At 36.2% G+C, this 18,613-nt stretch overlaps 1 protein-coding gene across 3 annotated transcripts in view; it reads right to left on the bottom strand.

Moving 5' to 3' along the window:
* The window catches only part of PDS5B (PDS5 cohesin associated factor B), a 114,259-nt gene that overhangs the window by 74,469 nt on the left and 21,177 nt on the right, over positions 1-18,613 (bottom strand). For all 3 annotated transcript variants that reach the window (XM_074153350.1, XM_074153366.1, XM_074153358.1), the window contains exons 2-7: positions 17,372-17,497; positions 13,763-13,966; positions 9,627-9,713; positions 9,440-9,537; positions 8,199-8,325; positions 717-797 (exon numbers count right to left, since the gene is read on the bottom strand). In XM_074153350.1, the coding sequence (XP_074009451.1) occupies positions 717-797; positions 8,199-8,325; positions 9,440-9,537; positions 9,627-9,713; positions 13,763-13,966; positions 17,372-17,479 (705 nt within the window). In that variant the 5' untranslated portion in view covers positions 17,480-17,497. The remainder of the gene's footprint in view (positions 1-716; positions 798-8,198; positions 8,326-9,439; positions 9,538-9,626; positions 9,714-13,762; positions 13,967-17,371; positions 17,498-18,613) is intronic.

Genomic DNA, 18,613 nt, shown 5'->3' on the forward strand with positions numbered 1-18,613 from the left:
TTTTTTATTGTTTTCAAGCTCTTGAGGTTTTGGGTAGCTGCCACAGGACCTGCTAAATCCTTAACTACTTTTTTAAAAAGGGCAATATATTTTTTCTATTGTGCAGCTTAATTTAGAGCATAATCCTGTCTGATCTTTACTTCCTCTCATCCCTCTTCTCTTGCAATGCCTATGATGTCTACGCTCAATTTGGCTACAACCCTCAATCCACTCGTTGGGTTTCTTCCTTACAATCTATTCTTAGATTCCATTTCCTCTTCTTTTCATGTGACAACGGCATTAAAATTCTGCTCTATCTTAACTTATCCTAGCTTCTAAATATTCTCATCTCCTCACTAGAAAAGGAATTTTGCCACAGGAACAATGTGTTTATATATTTTTGTCAGAACAATACAGAAGTACATTTGGTCTTCCAGTCAGATTAAGGATTAAAGTGCAAGGTCTCCCAAGACAGCAGAAAGTAAACCATCCATTGCATTTCAGAAGTCAAAATTGTTATGGGCTTAGTAGTTTCTATACAGTAAAGAATTAGACTCAAAGGAACAGGTTAAGCAGTGCTTCATTAACATAACAATTCTCTCAAAGAACAGATGAGAGTTTGTAAAAAGTTATCTTATCTTACAGCCCCATTTGACTACATGCAATCCATTCTTTTTATAACACAGCTCATTTAAAAGTTGTATTGATTTCCATGTTTGTTTGCAGTCTTCACTTACATTAGTAATGTACGGTTCAATTGCTTGTGCTGTCCTCTTTAGTAAAGCCTTTGCCAAATCATAGGCTTGCTTGTTTAAATTCTGAGGGGAAAAGAAACAGAGAAAAAAATGTAAGCACATGCAATAATCTTAAAAATAAATACAGAATCGCAGAATCACCTAGGTTGGAAGGGACCCTTTAAGATCATCTAGTCCAACCAAAAAAAAAAAAAAAAAAAAACCCCACACACAACACACCACGCACAACCCACACACACACCACCACACCACCCAACACTAACCTATATCCCCGAGCACCATGTCAACTCCTCTCTTGAATACCTCCAGGGATGGTGCCTCAACCACCTCCCTGGGCAGCCCATTCCAATGCCTGATAACCCTTTCAGTAAAGAAATATTTCCTAATATCTAACCTGAACTTCCCCTAATACAAGAATTTAAAAGCTACCATGCACTGGTAAAAGCATTAAAGAAATAGCCAGTTCCTTTTATAATTTCAGTAGTAAAGATAATATAGTAAAAAGAAACTTAGTCCAAACAGAGCTTTGTAGTCTCCACTGACACTACAGAGAAAACTCTTTCCCGGCAAATCAGGGCTTACTTTTCAGTTGCCCATCTAACTCAGTTCCTGCATTTTACTGCTGTTCCTTATCAGCTTCCCAAAAAAAACAGGAAAGTGGTATAAAGCAACACCAAGGCATTTACAGTCACCACAGAAGCAAGACTCTGAACAGGGTTGCAGTAGAAAGTACAATTCTGTCCTTGCATCAAGCAGCCACCTGTGAACCATGAACCACCATCACAGTCTCTCCATAGTATCTCCGAAAGATACTCTCAGTCTGACTGACATAGTAAAGAAAAAAAAAAAGACACAAAAAACCCACCCCACACATCAGAATTTCAGTCCATGAGCAAAAAAAAAAAAGGGTGAAGAATACAAACTAATGAAACACTAATATAAAAATAAAAAACCACCACCCACAGCATTCATATAGCTCCATTTGTCTACCTCGGTTATTGCTCTCTCATTATTTCCTTCCTTTTCCAGAATGCATTCTCCACCCTCTAGTTGTTATGTCATTTCTCCAATTTCTACATCATAAATATTTTTTCAAAAAGTTTCAGAAGAAAATGCAACTCAGCTCTTGGGACACCCTCTGCAGACTTGATTAACACGTAAAAGAACAAAGGAAAACTCTTCAATACCAAAAAATATATAGTCTTTTAATAGGTAAAGTCTCTGTAAAAATATAGTTCCCCAATTTTGCTTCGTCTTTGCAATTTAAAAACCCCAGCCTATTCCATTTACAAGACAACAATATAAAGGGGCAGTTTGTAGTTGGTTTGTTGTTTGTTTTTTTTTTAAATACACCTCATCCATAAAAGCAAAAAAGACCTTCCTTTTAGCATAATGAAAAGCAAACACAAGATGCACTGCCACACCCAGGGTATTTCTTTGCCTGCGTGTGCTTGGTTTTTTGTAGCTATCTGAATGAAAAAGAAAAGATTCGCAAAGAGATGGACAGTATTGTGTCCAATTTCAAAAAACGTGTAAAACTGCAGGCTTCTAGAAAAAGTGGGAAGAGATTAACATTTTCTGTTAATATAAAACAAAGGAAGTCTGTGACTTGCCTACTGATAGAATTAAGTTAGGTGACTGACGTCAAAAAGACTATGAAGATTCATGCCTGAAGTATCTTTTCTACTCAGAGCCAATGCAGAAGGTGAATAAAAATCCCAATTCTGTAAAGATACTCAAATGCTTACATAGGATACTGACATCCTTGTAATTTCCTTTTCCCTTATCTAATCAAGATACAAGGGTCAACACTGACAGTCTTTTTACCAAATTGTACAGCTGTTCCATGTCCCAGAAAAGAGAAGTTTCTGGGAGGCCAGATTGCTCTTTATGGTTAATAGAAAGAAAAGAAAAAAAAAAAAAGCAAAGCGCATTTTCACCTGTAGCATTTGTTTTCTATTATTTAGCCAGAGTTGTGACTGTTCAGGAAGTAAAAGGCACAAATAACCCTAGCAAGGAATCTATGCCATTTCCAGGTCTTGCTCTGATCCTTCTTAACTTCCACAGTTCACCTCCACCAAAACAAAGAAAACAGCTTTCACCCGGTTAAGAGTGAACTCTAGATCATGAGCAAGATCTGATTTACATATAAAACAAGCCAGAACAGCATAGCAGAGTTCCAACAGGCAAATCTGTTTTGATTCACGTTAATTACAGTTTCAGCTTGTATCTTTCACACAGCAGTTCATTTTTAAAAAGTTGTCATAATTCATCTACACAAGCAGTAATAACTAAAGTTTAAAAAATTAAACATAAATTCTCACACATAGCCTTAGGAAAGGAAGTCTGAAAGAACAGATCTTTCATAATTAAGCTACTTAAGGCAGGCAAAAGATCTCCCAACACCTTAATGTTTGCCGAGATAAATGCTAGAAGTAGCCATTTGCAACCTCAAGTAACATATTCACATTACACTTCACTACCTAAAAAAGCTGCAAAGAGAAAAGAAGAGCCTAGATCACAACTGGCTTCGGAAAGTGAACTATTATTTTCATGCTTCACGCATCTGATTTAGTTGTGCCAATAGCCAGAGCCCTCAAGTGTCCAGAGGCCAAATTTTCTGAAAATAACAATGCCAGAAAGTCTTAAAAGCACAGGAGAAAGTTTTCTTCTCCCTCTTCCAGCTTGAGGATAATAGTAGAAACAAGAAAAAGTGGCACTGCCTTAGTTGAAATGAAAACAGGAGCAACCCAGGCCACCACCAAATAGGTCCAAAGATCTTCTACAAAATGTCAAGCCTATCTTTCTGACTAATTTAATAGCCACAAAGATACTTTAAACTTTGCCTGAAGGAGAAATTTTAGAAAAGTAAGACTTAATTTAGCAAATTTCTTCACTGTGTTTATCTAAACTCTTCTATCATTATCCTCTCTTCAATCTTTTTTTTTTTTCCTAAGTATATAAAAAGAGATTGACGTGTATTTTAAGATCTTTTAATGATTTCAGAAAGCCCTCACTGATGGGAACAATCATCTTAATCAGGATGCCCCTAAGAGCATGTAAGCACCCAGTGGGGATAAGCTTTCAAGAGTCCTGAATTGGGTAGTAACTAAGCCATCCGCTGGTAACACTACCTAAAGTAATCATTAGTAATTACTACATTTTGAAGGAAAAAGCAGAAATAAGTATTGATTGATAAGGACAAACCAAAGAAGAACCCATGAACAGGCAGAACACAGATCTTCTGCAAGATAATTAAGTTACATTTAGCATCAAACAGACTTACAGGATGCTGCCCTTTTCCAAAAAAAAAAAAAACCCCTCCAGCTTTCTTTCAGAAAATAATGTTAATAAACATAGAATACTCTTTTTATGCTTAGTAGGCCTTCAGCAGTAATATTTGAAGACAGACCATCTTCATCAACCATAAGTTCTCTCCTTTGTCTCAATTCCAAACATGATTTACTCTGTATATATTTCTAGCATTTCAAACTTTTTACATTTCTGGAAGACATTAAGAGTTTTGCCAACTTATTTTTCATACTTCTTGTTCTCTAGATTGTTTGACAAATTTCTACTGCAGAATCAAGCAGCAGTGGCAACCTCCCTAACAGCACGGCACAGACATTTTTGTGTATAAACAGCCAATGCTCTCCCAGGACAGTTCGCCACAGAGCTAAAAATCAGATGAAGTACTGCAATGGGGTTGGCAATGATGGAAATGCATACCCACTGAAGTTTTTCTGTTAACTTTTCTAGTTGCCTCCCAATTTAACACAGCTCAAAGAAATGAAGAGTGAAGTAATTTGTACTCATCCTTCAAAAGAAGAAAAAAAAAAACGAAAAAGAAAAACAAAACACCCAACAGAAAACAAATGCATATCCCTTATTTTTTCTTCAAAAAGGATGGTTAGCTAGAATCAATCCAGCCCTTAACTTTATAATTTTAGGAGTAAAATCATATTTTAAGTCTGTATCTAGAGCAAACATTCTTTAAAAATTACACATTTTAACATATTTTCTTGGTATTTGAAAAGGGTCTTTGATTCCATCCTTACTATCACTAGCACAACAGCAAAATTTGTATCCAAGAACACTTGACAAAACAGATTCTCCAATTTTGCTAGTGGAGGTAAACAGGTTTTTAAGGATGGCTGACAAAGAAAAAGCTCAGCTGAAGTGTTGCCAAGATAGATAACGCTAATTATTAGACAAGTTCCTAGTAGAGAAAGTTAGGAATTTAATTGTCAATATCACTTTTTCAAAAAGATAAGCATGTCAAGCATGCAGGATATGCAGTATGGCATTCCCTGTAACTTTCCTGAGGCTGCAAATGGAACACTGGCAAACGCTCAAGGAAATAAAGTGCAATTTGCCTTCTAACACACTGCACAAACACAAAATTGTTTTCAGGTACTGCCATAAAGGCTTTATAATCTAAAAAAAAAACAAAAAAAAAAACAAAAAACAAAAAAAAAAAAAAGCAAAAAAAAAACCCAAAAAAACCCCAAAAACTAGAAGGGAAAGGAAAACTGCTAGTTTTTCTTCCCTTTTCATGTTGACTACCTACTACCTCTCCCTTGCTTCTGGTCTTTTCTGGGTTTAGTTCACTATTTATTTAATACCCTCTTAAAGATCATATTAAGATAAGATTATCTAGCAAAAGAATTTCAGTAGAGTTCATAGAAAAGAAGAAAAGTCACAAAAGGAAAAAAATAAGTAAACATCAAAGAAATTAAGAGTTGAGCACATGGTCAGACACGTTTACTGTTTTATTGAATTATCTGATACCTGCTGCTGCACTACTCAAGCAAGCCTGTGCACACACTAACATAGCTGTTTTGTGATATTAGCATCAGCCACTTTCATTCAGGTTTGCATCAATATGGCTTTTATTCTGGCCAAGTGAGATGGATGAAAAACTCAAGTGCGTATCTTAGGCTACTTCAGTGACTACTAGTTATGGTAGACAGGCGTTTGATAGTATGTCAAGTGCCCAGTATATGCTCCTTATGCCTGAGGTTTTGTAGCTGTCTTGCTAGCATCATTGCTTATTAGACTTACTACGCAGGACTATGGACCATATCTGACATTCCTCTTAGGAAAATTATTGACCTTCATTGTGAGAAGTAACAGCATCAAATTAACCTTCGGTAAATTGTTCAACAAGTTACTACAACTCTTAAAAATACTCATATAGTTTTTCACATCAATCTGTAATTTTGAATGTCAGCCATTAGCCCTTAGCATCTGGGATCCAAAACTAAAAGAGCTGTTTGAATCTTCTGTTCCCAAACACATACGTAGAGACTGCTCCTTTGATAAATTATACAGATTATGCTCCTCAAGTCTTCTACCTGGTGTTACTCAATACAACTGTTTATACACCAAAAGTCATACTACCACTATTTTCTAGAATACATTCACAAGGGCACTCCACATTCTCATGAGCACAACCTTCCTTCTGGCTGTATTAAAATTATACCTCTTGCCTGTGTCACTTGCTACAAACATAGTTGTCATATCTACAACAAATCTCTCAATCAGATTGTTTTCAAACCTGAGCTAGTAGCAAATCTATGCTCCTTCTACTCCATCAAAAATATTCTTTTGGTCCCCAAGGTATCTGGCTAGGTAAGGATTCCCTACTGACCATCACATCAACACGTTAAGCCATTTTTGGTGGCCAGTCTGATTTTTCAATTTCCCTTTCCCACAGTCTGTACAGCTTAATGGCTAAGATGTAGTTCTCCTTAACCCCCTTATAGTTTTGACATGAGAGGAAAAATTCTCACTCTGAATTCATTGCATTTTTCCAACATGACAAAGCACAGAAAGTGGTTAGATGACTATGGAAGCACCAAAATTTTAAATAAACACAACATGAAAATATTGATATTAAAAAGAATAACATTAGAAGCTTCTTTCCATTTGTACAAAAAAGGTTAAAAAAATTAAAACAAAGGCTAAAGTACTCAGAACATGGTCCAAAGTTATATAACTATTTCGGTTAGAAAGGAAGCTATAAACTAGCATCCTATTCAAAAAGCCAGTTTGATTAAAACAGAAGCAGAAAAAAGTGCAAAACCTCAAATACTTTACACTATTAAAATGTTCAGTCAATAACTTTAAATCCACTATAAAAAAAAGAATTGTTTCAATGCTAAAGCAAATCTAACAGGATGCTAATTCTTCAACCCAAAATCAGTTTATTAAACATGAACCATAAAAACAGCACAGTCAAATCAAGCTGAACACAGGTGACAATGCAACAACAGATGCTTAACAACTGACAAAAAAACTAAAGTATTTTGCTTAGTCTTGCTTTTTTTCCTGTATTCCAAGGCTTTATTTCATGAATCTGAATTTTAGACACAAATTTCAGTCTGGTCCTGGCACAAGAGTACTAGACTCCTAGTACTAAAACATTTCCAGTAAAAAAACCAAACCAAACAGGCTAATCTATACTAAGCATTTAGTCCTTCACTGTCAACAGAAAAATAATTTATGTTGTTTATTTACTGAAATTGATGGCTTGTGATAAGGCACACTATGTTTTGCTACTTGCTGTTCTTCAGAGAGCACCTCACATCTAAGTTAGCCCTTTGCTGAACACACTTCAAAAAAAACACCAAAAAAAAGCTGTCAGATGACAGCCAGAACTGTCCAAAACCCAAATAAGTACACAGTTCCTAGATAATTTCCCAGAATCCTTTTTTTGCCATACATAACTTCCAAGTCACCTTCTACACTGTAGCCTAAGAGATTCCAGTAGGACACAGCTAGTTTTCTGAACAATGAAGCCAGGCTTCCTTGCTTTTTAAACATTTAAGTGCCACAACACATACACACTTTCAAATTTTTCCTTAGTTCATGTGTAGGACATTTTTTTCTTGACAAAACATTTTTTGTTAAGGAAAGACAGCCATCACTTGGGCTCTTCAGAGAACATCATTTCCAAACATAGTTAGTACTACGGCTTCATCAAAAAGATACCAGTGTGCTTTCAATAACACCAAGCCAACATTTCCGAAACACAACAGAGCCAGCTACAAATCAGCAGTCATGACTTTCTCCCTCCCACTTCGGCAGCACATTAGTTTGAACTGTTGATACAGCATCACCATTACGCTAATTAAAAATTTTCCAAAGGATACATGTATCATTTATATTAAGTTCTACTGGTATTGACTATACATAAAAAAACTGTGTATAAATTCATATGTCATTAAAGCTTTTAGATTACTATGACCACTGATACTAACCACTGATTTTAAGTGAACCAAAGCAATGAAACTCTGAATTTTCTGGCTATTAAAAGCGATCTGTTTGCTAAAAAAGATCCAAGTAATAGGAATACATTTGCTACAGCTATTCTCTCAATGAAATCTAAATATCTGAATACAGAAATCCAATAAATCATGATTACAAAAAAAAAAATATTAAGTCACTATTAAGTCTTACCTTATGTGCTGGCACTAGATTAACTAACACTGTATCCAGAAGTTCCTGCGACACAGTATCTCCCTCACAAATGATAGAGCTCATTAGATCAACCATGTGCATGTGTACTTTTTGGTTATGACCGTTGCTGAAATTAAAAACAAGAATTCTTAGTGTACTATTCATATAACATACAACTTCCATTCAGAGTATTCCCTGTGGTGATGCCAAACAACAAGGAATATAATAATCACATCACGAGTTTTCTTAGAAGTCAAAACACAGTTTCTCAGCTGCATATACCACTTTCCAAAATGTTCTTGAATCTCATGCCCTCTTCATTTACGATTGCAGTAAAAGAGTAAGAGGACTGTATCTGTCCCTATCGTGAAAAGATAACGTATTAGAACATCCCTCCCCTCTACTCAACACTGGAGAGACTTCCTCTGGAGTGCTGTGTACAGTTCTAGGCTTCCCAGCACAAGAGATATGTGGACATCCCAGAGTCACTCCAGCAAAGGGCCACAAAGTTGATTAAGGGATGATTACAGGAGCAGCTTGCATGAAAGAAGAGGCTGAGAGATGTGTAACCTTTTTTTAGCCTCAAGAAGAGATGGCTTAGGGAAGAACTTATCATTAAGTTTAAAAACCTGATTTTGGGAGTAAAGAAGACAGGGCGAGACTCTTCTCAGTTGTGTCCAGTGACAGGACAAGAGGCGATGGGCATAAGGTGAAATACAGGACATACCATTTAAACATAAGAGACTTTTCAAATGTTTGACCACTAGAAGGCTGCCCAGAGAGGCCAGAGAGTCTTCATCCCTGGAGATGCTCAAAGTCCAGCTGGCTACAGCCCCAGGCAATCTGCTCTAGCTGACCTGGTTTGAGCAAGAGGGGCAGACTACACGATCTCTAGCAGTACCTTCCAGTATTCACAGTTTTCTGACTCACATTTTTATAGCAATAATCCTGCAAATCCCTCAGAATTGCATATTGCACCATTACATTTCAAGAACAGAATAAAATAGACACAATAAAAGACAATCAAAATAAGTTTCTTAGAAAGATGATTTGCAGTGTCGTTTAATTAAAACAGGCAAACTCAACAGCTTATCATATTTATGCTGCTACCTTTAGTTAAACTGAAATACAAAACTAAGCTTGTTGACGCAAAAGTAACCCAAAAGACTGAACACCTTGGTTAGAAATATCTGACCTCAAGCATGCAATAATGCATTATAATTGGGGGTGACAATACTTACTTTATTACTGAAAACAGCGTTCTGTACAACTGTGTAAAAATCTCATTGCTGTCTTCTAATTCAAAGCATATGTTATAAGACTTGACCCAAGCAATGTTCTATGTTGAACAGAAAAAAAGTAAAAGTAGTTAATACAAGTTGAAAACCTACATTTAACAGTTATTATGAAATAAGTTATGAAGCTTACCTCAAGCAAATAAAAATAACGATTAAACTGGGGGCTTTTTGTATCTTCTAAACCTTTAAGTTGCCTTGTTATGAACATAAATATATCCTGAGAAGAAAGAAATGACAGTTATTTGATCAATTGCAATGAAACTTTCAAAATTGAAATAATTATCCTTTTAAATTACTAGTATTATTCATCACCACAAAATATGCAGCAATGACAGACACACTATTTCACTGTCCAAAGGAAGATGATCTACAAAAGCATCACAGAGAACGTCAAAGAGTAATTTTAAAATGCTTCATGTTTCTTTAAAGGGTTGAGAAGGTAACCTTTTTCTAAGGAAGCCAAAGTTTTTCTTTTCTAAAGAAGAACACTCAACTTCACAAACAGAGCTGCAACTGTCTGACATCCCGCAGAAGTCAAAAGACTATTCAGAAGGACAAAGAACTTTACATTTTTACTTCATACTGCAATAGGTTTCGACAGAAGAGGAAAAAAAGCAGTAGGCAACTGCAGCTTTCCTAACAGTATATTACACATTCACACTGTATTGCTTGTGCACTTCTCAGTTATCATGCTACTGACACAGACCACATCTCCTGCAAAAAACAATAAACCAAGTTTCTCCTCCTTCCTTTATCAACTTTCAGCATCGCAACACTTCTTCACAAAAAGTCTCACACAAAATAAATTCAAGCAGGTTATAAGGAACAACCAGTCGATTACAAACAGAATGGAAACACAAAGGCAGGTGTCTATTGCAAATGCTTTCGACATTCAGATAATTAACAGCTGGAAATTCATAACTACTACATTAAATCAAAACATTCAGAAGTACGTATCTCCAGAAACAGTGTTCACAACCTCAACTGTATAATATTTCATCTAACAATCTAGGTATAAATCAAATAAATTCCAAAAGGTATAAAGTTGCAATAATAAATACAAGTCTTACAGTTAACCCTGAAAAAAACCCCTATCTTAAAAATAGTCTAGAAAGCTTTTATGTAACATTTTCAAAGGACCATTTCCCCTTACCCTCCCCCCCCCAAGAATAATGAGATGGACAAAAGATGAGAATAGGGTTCCTTTTTTCTAAGGCTACAACCACAAAAGCCAGTCTTAATCATTAAGCTGAGCACTTACTGTGGTTCTAGATAAAAATAAGAATTATATTACACATATCATCATCACTTAGCAAAAAAAGCACAGCAAGCATATTGTTCAGAGATACAGCTGCATTAATGTTTGAATTTGGATGAAGATTGTCTTTGAAGTGTTAAGTAAGGGTGACCAGAAGAATCACCGTTTGATTCACACTTCAGATCAGTTAGAGCACACAAGCTAGACTCTTCAGTTGAAATTAAACCAAAAGACACAGCTCAAAGGACACACATAATGGCCTTTGGATGTTGCTAAAGAGCATTCAGTCCACAAACAAAAGCCAATCTGAAGAATCCCCCCCCTTAATAACTAGTGGTCTAGGCTTTCCTCAGACTGTGGGGGGACTTAAGTTAGAAGTTTCCAGATCCCAGAAGAGCAATCATAGAATGATTTGGGTGGAAAAGATCGAGTTCCAACCCCCCTGCCATGGGCAGGGACACCTCCCACTAGACCAGGTTGCTCAAAGCCCCATCCAGCCTGACCTTGAACACTTCCAGGGATGGGGCATCCACAACTTCCCTGGGCAACCTGTTCCAGTGTCTCACCACCCTCACAGTAAAGAATTTCCTCCTAATATCTAATCTGAATCTCCCCTCTTCCAATTTTAAACCATTACCACACTCCCTGATAAAGGGTCCCTCCCCATCTTTCCTGTAGGCACCCTTTAGGTACCGGAAGGCTGCAATAAAAGCCTTCTCTTGTCCAGGCTGAACAACCCCAACTCTCTCAGCCTGTCCTCATAGGAGATGTGCTCCAGCCCTCTGATCATCTTCTTCATGGCCCTTCTCTGGACTCACTCCAACAGGTCTATGTCTTTATTATGCTGGTGTCCCCAGAGCTGGATGCAGTACTCCAGGTGGGGTATCATGAGAGCAGAGGGACAGAATTACCTCCCTCGATCCTGCTCCAGTTCTGCTTTTAGCCTACTCATCGCGTTTTCCATCTCTGTTGATGAAACTCTTTCAACACTTCGCAAGGAATGTAAGATTTATACTTACGATACACATAAAAGAGGGGAAACCTGAAATTCTGATCCCTTCTTTCAGTATCTCACTTGCACAATGCGTAAGTTACAAAGAGACCCAAAGAGTATGAAGCAAGGGCAAAATATTAAGATTTAAGCTTTCTTCTCTCAAGCAATTACCCTTTTCAGCACTTCCTTTCACTGTCCTTAACTTTGGCGCTAACCATACGACAAGAGACTCAAAGCTGCAGTATGGATATGATAATAAATGCTGGTTAAGAACAGTGCCAAGATATAACCCAAGAGGAAGCATTCTTCCTCTTACCTCTTTGTCATAAAGTAAAGGGAACTCTTCAACATTTGTATCGGAGCTTTTCCTGCAACCACAAAAGTTGTGTTCAGTGGAAATAGGTTTAGAAAAACCTACCTCAACAGCCTTAGGCAAAGGTCTCTATTGTTTGTCCTTTATTTCTCAAAATGTTTGGAAATTTGCATTAAGAAGCTGAATTCCGCAATTTGCAGAGATTACAGAATTGAATGGTGACAGCGGAAGTTCCTAGTCTGTTCAAAGCTCTATCCAAGTAGCAGTAGCATGCTTATGCTGCAAGTATTAGATCAAGTAATATAAACTTTCCAGTATTATATACTATAAAAATTTGAAACTTAGTACCATTTGATAGATCAAATTCTGTAAGAAGGAATACTATAATTTGCTAGCCCAACTATATGATCTATAATAAATATGAACAATTTAATATGAACAAAATGATCTATATGGTCCATTCCAACTCTATAAAAAAATTCAGTGAAATTCAGTGAAACTCAGAAAGACAGGAAAAAAACATCTAAGGCTAACAAGCAAAGGAAAACATATACTCAAAACTAAAGCAGAAATTGGGATGCCTCAAAACCAGACTTAAATATAGCACAGTAAAGAAAGCTAACGTTAGTCTCCAGTTGAAGATGGTGTAATGAATAAGTAAGGTAACTAGATAGCGTGTAATCAGAGGTGCAACAATTCAGAATTAAGAACATACAGCTAACAGAAATCCCTAGGTATCTCTCCGGTATGTCCGGTAACAAAGGATGTACTACAGTTGAAAGTTTACTGTTTGCCCTGTTTATAAAGCACTTCTGGTGCAACCACTAGATCAGAAATTTAGTAATTTTTTCTTGAGTGATAATAGATATGCCTTCCACTACAAACATCTTTTATGCTACCGTGGAAAAAAAGAACAGAAACCAAACCAAAAAAAAAAAGCCCACACACACTCTTAAATCAAGGAAAAAAAGAAGTACACATTTTTCAGTGTTATTTTCCCCTGCAAGGTTTTTCTATAAGACTGGGTTCATCACTCCAGGTTCAGACTGCGTAAGGGAAGTAGTTGGATTTTGTAAGTCAGAAAGAAAGTTAGATTTCTATTTTAAAAACAGGCAAAAAGACAGACACAAAAAAACCTAAAATTTGATTTTTTTTGAAACAAACATGTCAGATAAATGCTGCCTTTTCAAACCTGGCATTTCTCTATCAACCATCTCCATCTAGTGGGATCAGTGATGTTTGTAATTGCAGAATTTTCCAATTCACTTCAGAAATCATTATCCTCTGTACAAAAAAAAACTTTTTCTTTGTTTCAATAGAGCCTTTATCTATAAAAATACAGTAATCATCTCTTGGTAGTTTTATTGGCAACAGCAGGAGTATTTTCCCAATGAAGGAATTAGCTGTCTTGCAAGAGATTATGACATACCAATATTTCTAAAGTAACAGACCACTATCTGCAAGTTCAATAAAATATTTATTTTCAATATAAATCCAAACTCTACAAGCTATTAAAAGATGTACTATAGATCACTTTGTCTGATGAATATTTGACCCAATCAAACACCCCTATTCCAGAATCAAGTGAAAACCTTGGATTACTTAGGCTGAACCAGAAATAAAGGCAGGAAAAAACAGGTTAATTATATCAATCATTCATTTTTAAAACGTGGTATGGAAAAATATATTAATTCAATTTACCTTTAGTTTATCTGGTGAAGTGTATGGAGCTTCAGGGGCATAAATTCTGAAAATATCAGCAAGACAACATGCTACCAACAAACGTACATCCTTATCAGGATGTTTGAGGAAAAAGTCTGAAGCAAGATGTAAAGCAAGATTTAGGTAGAGCTCCTTTTCTTCTTCAGAGTCCTGGTCCATATCCATGAACGTTTTCACAACCATCTAAAAAGAGAGAGGACATCAGTACATAAAATGAAGTGCTGTGTGTAACAGGGTCCTTACTGAAAGTTCCTTTTCTGGTTTTGTGCAACTTCTATCAGAAGCATAATTAGCAATGCAGTAGCACTTATTTGAATAACTAGGGTCTTATTTTTCAGGGTACAGGAAGGACCAAGTCCTCTATCAACAGTCCCAACACACAGTCTCAGCAGAGTTCTGGCTGTAGTACTTCACGTATCTTGTTGAGAAACCATATAATCCAGTTGGCCAATTCAAAAATATACGACAGCATTCACTGAAAAACTTAGAAAACGGCAAAACTTTAGGAAGAAATAAATATTTCGAATAAAGTATTTAGGGTTACAATTTACTCTCCCTCTGTTCTCTTTCCATTTCAGACTTTTCTCTAATACTGCTCTGAGGACAATTTTATCCCCGGTGCTGCCCAGAAGCAGAGTGTGCACTTCCAGCAGAAGCATATATAAATCCAGTGCAAACCAACAGCCTGCATGTTGTCCAGCAGGACTAAAATGCCCATTAGTGTTATTAGGATCCAGTATACTAAAGTTACAGAAGAAAAAAAAAAAAAAAGTCTTTGACACCAAGTATTTAACACCCTCAATAGAACAAAAGCAAGAAAAATCATAATTAGTAAGTGCTAGTTGGTGAGAATTCTTATATTTAAAAAACTGTTTGGAGGAGAAAAATCTATTGACAAAACAAAGTACTTGTACTTTGTTCCAATTTCTTATTTGAATTACAGAGGGCAGAGTTATTTTAAGGAGTTTAACTTGTTAAAATTTACAAAATGGTAATAAAGACTTAGTTACACAATCCCGAGAATTAAAGTCAAAACTCCCATCTATGTCACCAGTGCAGGAAGAGACATTTTTCAAGAATAATGATATCAGTTAAGTTCCTCAAAAAAAGAAACAACAACAAAAAAAACCCAACCAAACCAAAAAATCCTTCAAACACAACAAACCAAAAAAAATCCCAAACCACAACCTTACAACACTACAAATTGTTTTACTTCACTGTAGTCTCTTTTGCTTAATTCCTGCCCACCCCTCCAAGATTTATTGTAATTGGTTAGGTAGCAACAAATCCTGCTTTTAAAAAAGGAAGGACTTCTGCATAATTAGATGACAGCAGCTGTAAATTTTTCAAGCATATTACAGTCTTTTACTAAAAGGCACAGAAGAACAGTAGCTTATGCACACATCTAATTTCTGTTGAGAGAAAAATAAAGTCTTCTCCACTCAGACACAAGATGAACCATTTGAAGTGCACTGGTGCCCTTACACACTATTAATTTAAAGCACAGAATTGTTTTTACTTGTACAGAAGTGAAGTTGTTGGGTTTTTTTGTCTACTCTAGAAAAGAAGCTTCAGTTTCTCTTCCCTGACAACATGACTTCCATACCGGTCAGGAAAACAAAATCAGTCATCTTGTCTCCAGAGCAATCTGTCACAGTGCTGAAGGAAAACCAAGGAAAAAACAAAGAAGTTTTCCTAGCATACCTTTCTACCTTCCTGCAAAGCAAAGGTTAGAGGATTCCTGAGCTTGAAATCACACCCAGACCACCGTGATTAATACTCCTGGAGCCTCATCTTCCAAATACGGCCCATACTTCTAAGCCTATTCAATTTTTCTGTCTCCTACATCTTTCTACAGTAATAAGCTTTAGAATTTAGTTATATAACTTACAGAAAAGTATGTTATTAGACTGCTGGTCTAAAATAAATATTTCTCATTAGATGATGTCTTGGCTCTTGTGTATGAAGAGAAACTGTGGAAAAAATGCTCTTCTCGCACTATTCATCTTTTCCAAATGTTGATCACCTTGCTGCCTCCAGCACTAGTGCATAACTCCAACCATTTAGTTTCTATCTCCTTTCCAAATCTACTCTAATTTGGAGGTGGCGTGGATCAGAAATGCATAAAATTAAGGAGGTAAATTATGCTAATATATAAATTCACTGTGCATACTTTCCATTTTATTCTCAGATTTCCCAATAATTCGTATTTATATAAATATATTGTCATTAACAAAGAGCAGACTATCTGCTTGTGTAAATTAAAATAAAATCCACAGAAAAGTGCTTCTTCCCTAATACTTATATGAGTTTGACAGTCAGGGAAATGAAGAGGCTATTAGTTCACTTATTTATCAACTACTGTTTTTTAGCACCCTGAAACTGTGTTTATACTGTAGGTCTATACACTTGTAGTGTAGCCTAGATCATCCAATCCTCTGTAAAAGAAACACTGTTTGGTTTTCTCCCTGCCTGCGTACCGGTGAATGCACAGTCAGAGTAAACAGCTGACAAGAAATACAGGGCATCCTGCAATGTACACTTCTCCTGCAAGACAGGTCAAGATGACATAAAAGAAGGGACTAGACATTCAAGGCCAAAAATGGAATGAAACTATAGGCGAAAAGGTATCAGTAGAGAACTGTATGCATTTTCACAAGCTGAAAAAAACCACACAAATACTAACAAATTTCTTCTGTTAGGAGTCACTATTATATAAAGTTATGTCTTCTGTTCAACATCATCGCGTACACTACACTGACTAAAGCCTCTCAGCCCAGTTCCCAAAGCACAGACAGGTTACTGGGGGAGGGGAGAAGGAATCCTTGAGTTTGGGGGGGTTTACTGGTTTTTGTTCATTTACCAATAGTTCCAACTGCCTTAAAACTACTTCTTAAGAAAACAAACCCCAAATTAAGCTCTTTCAGCTGTTAGAATACTTAAGGTTCCTCTCCCACATTTGTTCCCTCCTGTTTCACAGGGCAAACCCAAGTTGTAGGCATTCCTTCTGCACAATACTAACAGGTCTGCTTTTTGGTGAGAGTACATGCACAGCTAAAAGAAAAATGTAATAATATAATTATCCCCCAAATCTCTCCAACATTCCTGTAGAGTAAGGCCAAATAAAGGGGTAGAGAAATTCAGGAGACAGATATATGTAGTATTATCAAAGACTTTCATTATGATGCAGGCTAAAATAATGAGATTAAAAGTTTATAATCAACTCAAAGAGCACAAATGCATAAAAGGAGTGTATTCTGACACACCCGTATTATTTCCAAAATTATGACACACTCTGTTTTCCAGTATTTTCTTCTCTAAAGAGTACTGACTTAGTCTAGGAGATGAAATGAAGTTTAAGAAGTATTTGAAATTAATATAGCTTATTACTCTTTGTGATTTTTTTTTTATTCACTTAAATGTTTTTGGACAAGTCACTGCAAGAAAGTGGCCAACAAGTTCCTCCTCCGAGCACAGAAAACGTAAAGCCCAAAAGAAAAAAAAAATCCTTCAGATAGAAAATATAGTAATACGATCATTGAATATCGTATACAAGACACCTCATTCTACAGTTACTTGCTTACTAACCTTTAGTCTTCGCACCATCTCTTCTTTAGATATTTTATCAGAGATTTCTTTGACTCCTGGAGGGTACGTGATTTTTCCATCGTTGGCTCTCGTCTTTGAATGAGCCATGATTTCACGATTTTAAAACTGTGGAAAGAAATCAAGAAGTCGATGTCGTTTAGCTAGTTTACGTTTACATTACCTGTCCCACTTTTACAAATAAAATTCAACCAGAAATATATAGAAAAAACCCATACAAACAAAGAAAAAAACTGGACAAAAGATTTTTATTGTTTTCAGTAATCTATATTGTGGCAGACAGCAACGGTTGATATTCAGGTAGTTTGTCCTATACTGCAGTAACACATTCAGGAAGCAGACAACAGAAAAGCTAAACCCCCTCATTCCTGAGTGTATTTGATCTTCACGTGTGGAGATGCAACCAAGAATCTTCTTATCCTATTGTATGAACTGTTACCGCCACTCGGTAATAACAAATGCTAACCAGCTTAGATTTTAGACTCTTGAGAGCAGACATCTGAAGTGAACTTTGTGTTTTCCAAATGATTAAGTAGAGCACAATTTCCCCAGAAGTCTAAACAGCAGTGCCGCTGAACTGTTACATATCACTAATTTTAATTTGCCAATACTGCCAGACAAGCAGCAGACAGAGAATGAAGCAGGGAAAGGAACAGAGCAGACCAAATGGAAGTCTTTCCTCTATGTCATAAAGCCAAGTTTTTAAGTAAAAGACTGCTGATAAGCAACAGTATATTTTTCTGAAATTCGACTATGAAAGCAACTCAGTTACTTGGTTTCTCAGTCCATTTAAACTGATGCAAAACGCAGACTGCCCTCTAATCCAGCCTAAACTATGCAAAATTCCACTGCTGTAAAGAAGGAATCTGAATTGAAAGCTTTTAATTCAGATTAATTAAAGCAATTAATACAAAAGGCAGTGAAAAAAAAAAACAAACACAAAACTAGAGAGCATGTATTGGGATAATTAGGATTTTGGAAACGAGCATACCACGGCAATTACAAGTCAAGGATGTAACAAAAAAAAAACTAAAGGAAATAAAACTTCTTTGCCATTGTCTTGATATTTTTATTTATTTATTTAAAAGTTTGAAACACTTCCTCAGAGTCACCACTTCCCTGAACAGTGAATTCCACGTCAGGCACTTTTTTCCTACTGAACTCCTATACAAGGAGGATCTATGTACACTTCTAACTTCTCAGAACTATAACATCATAAATAAA

The sequence above is a fragment of the Numenius arquata genome, chromosome 1 (assembly GCF_964106895.1).
Source record: "Numenius arquata chromosome 1, bNumArq3.hap1.1, whole genome shotgun sequence".
Classification (NCBI taxonomy): domain Eukaryota; kingdom Metazoa; phylum Chordata; class Aves; order Charadriiformes; family Scolopacidae; genus Numenius; species Numenius arquata.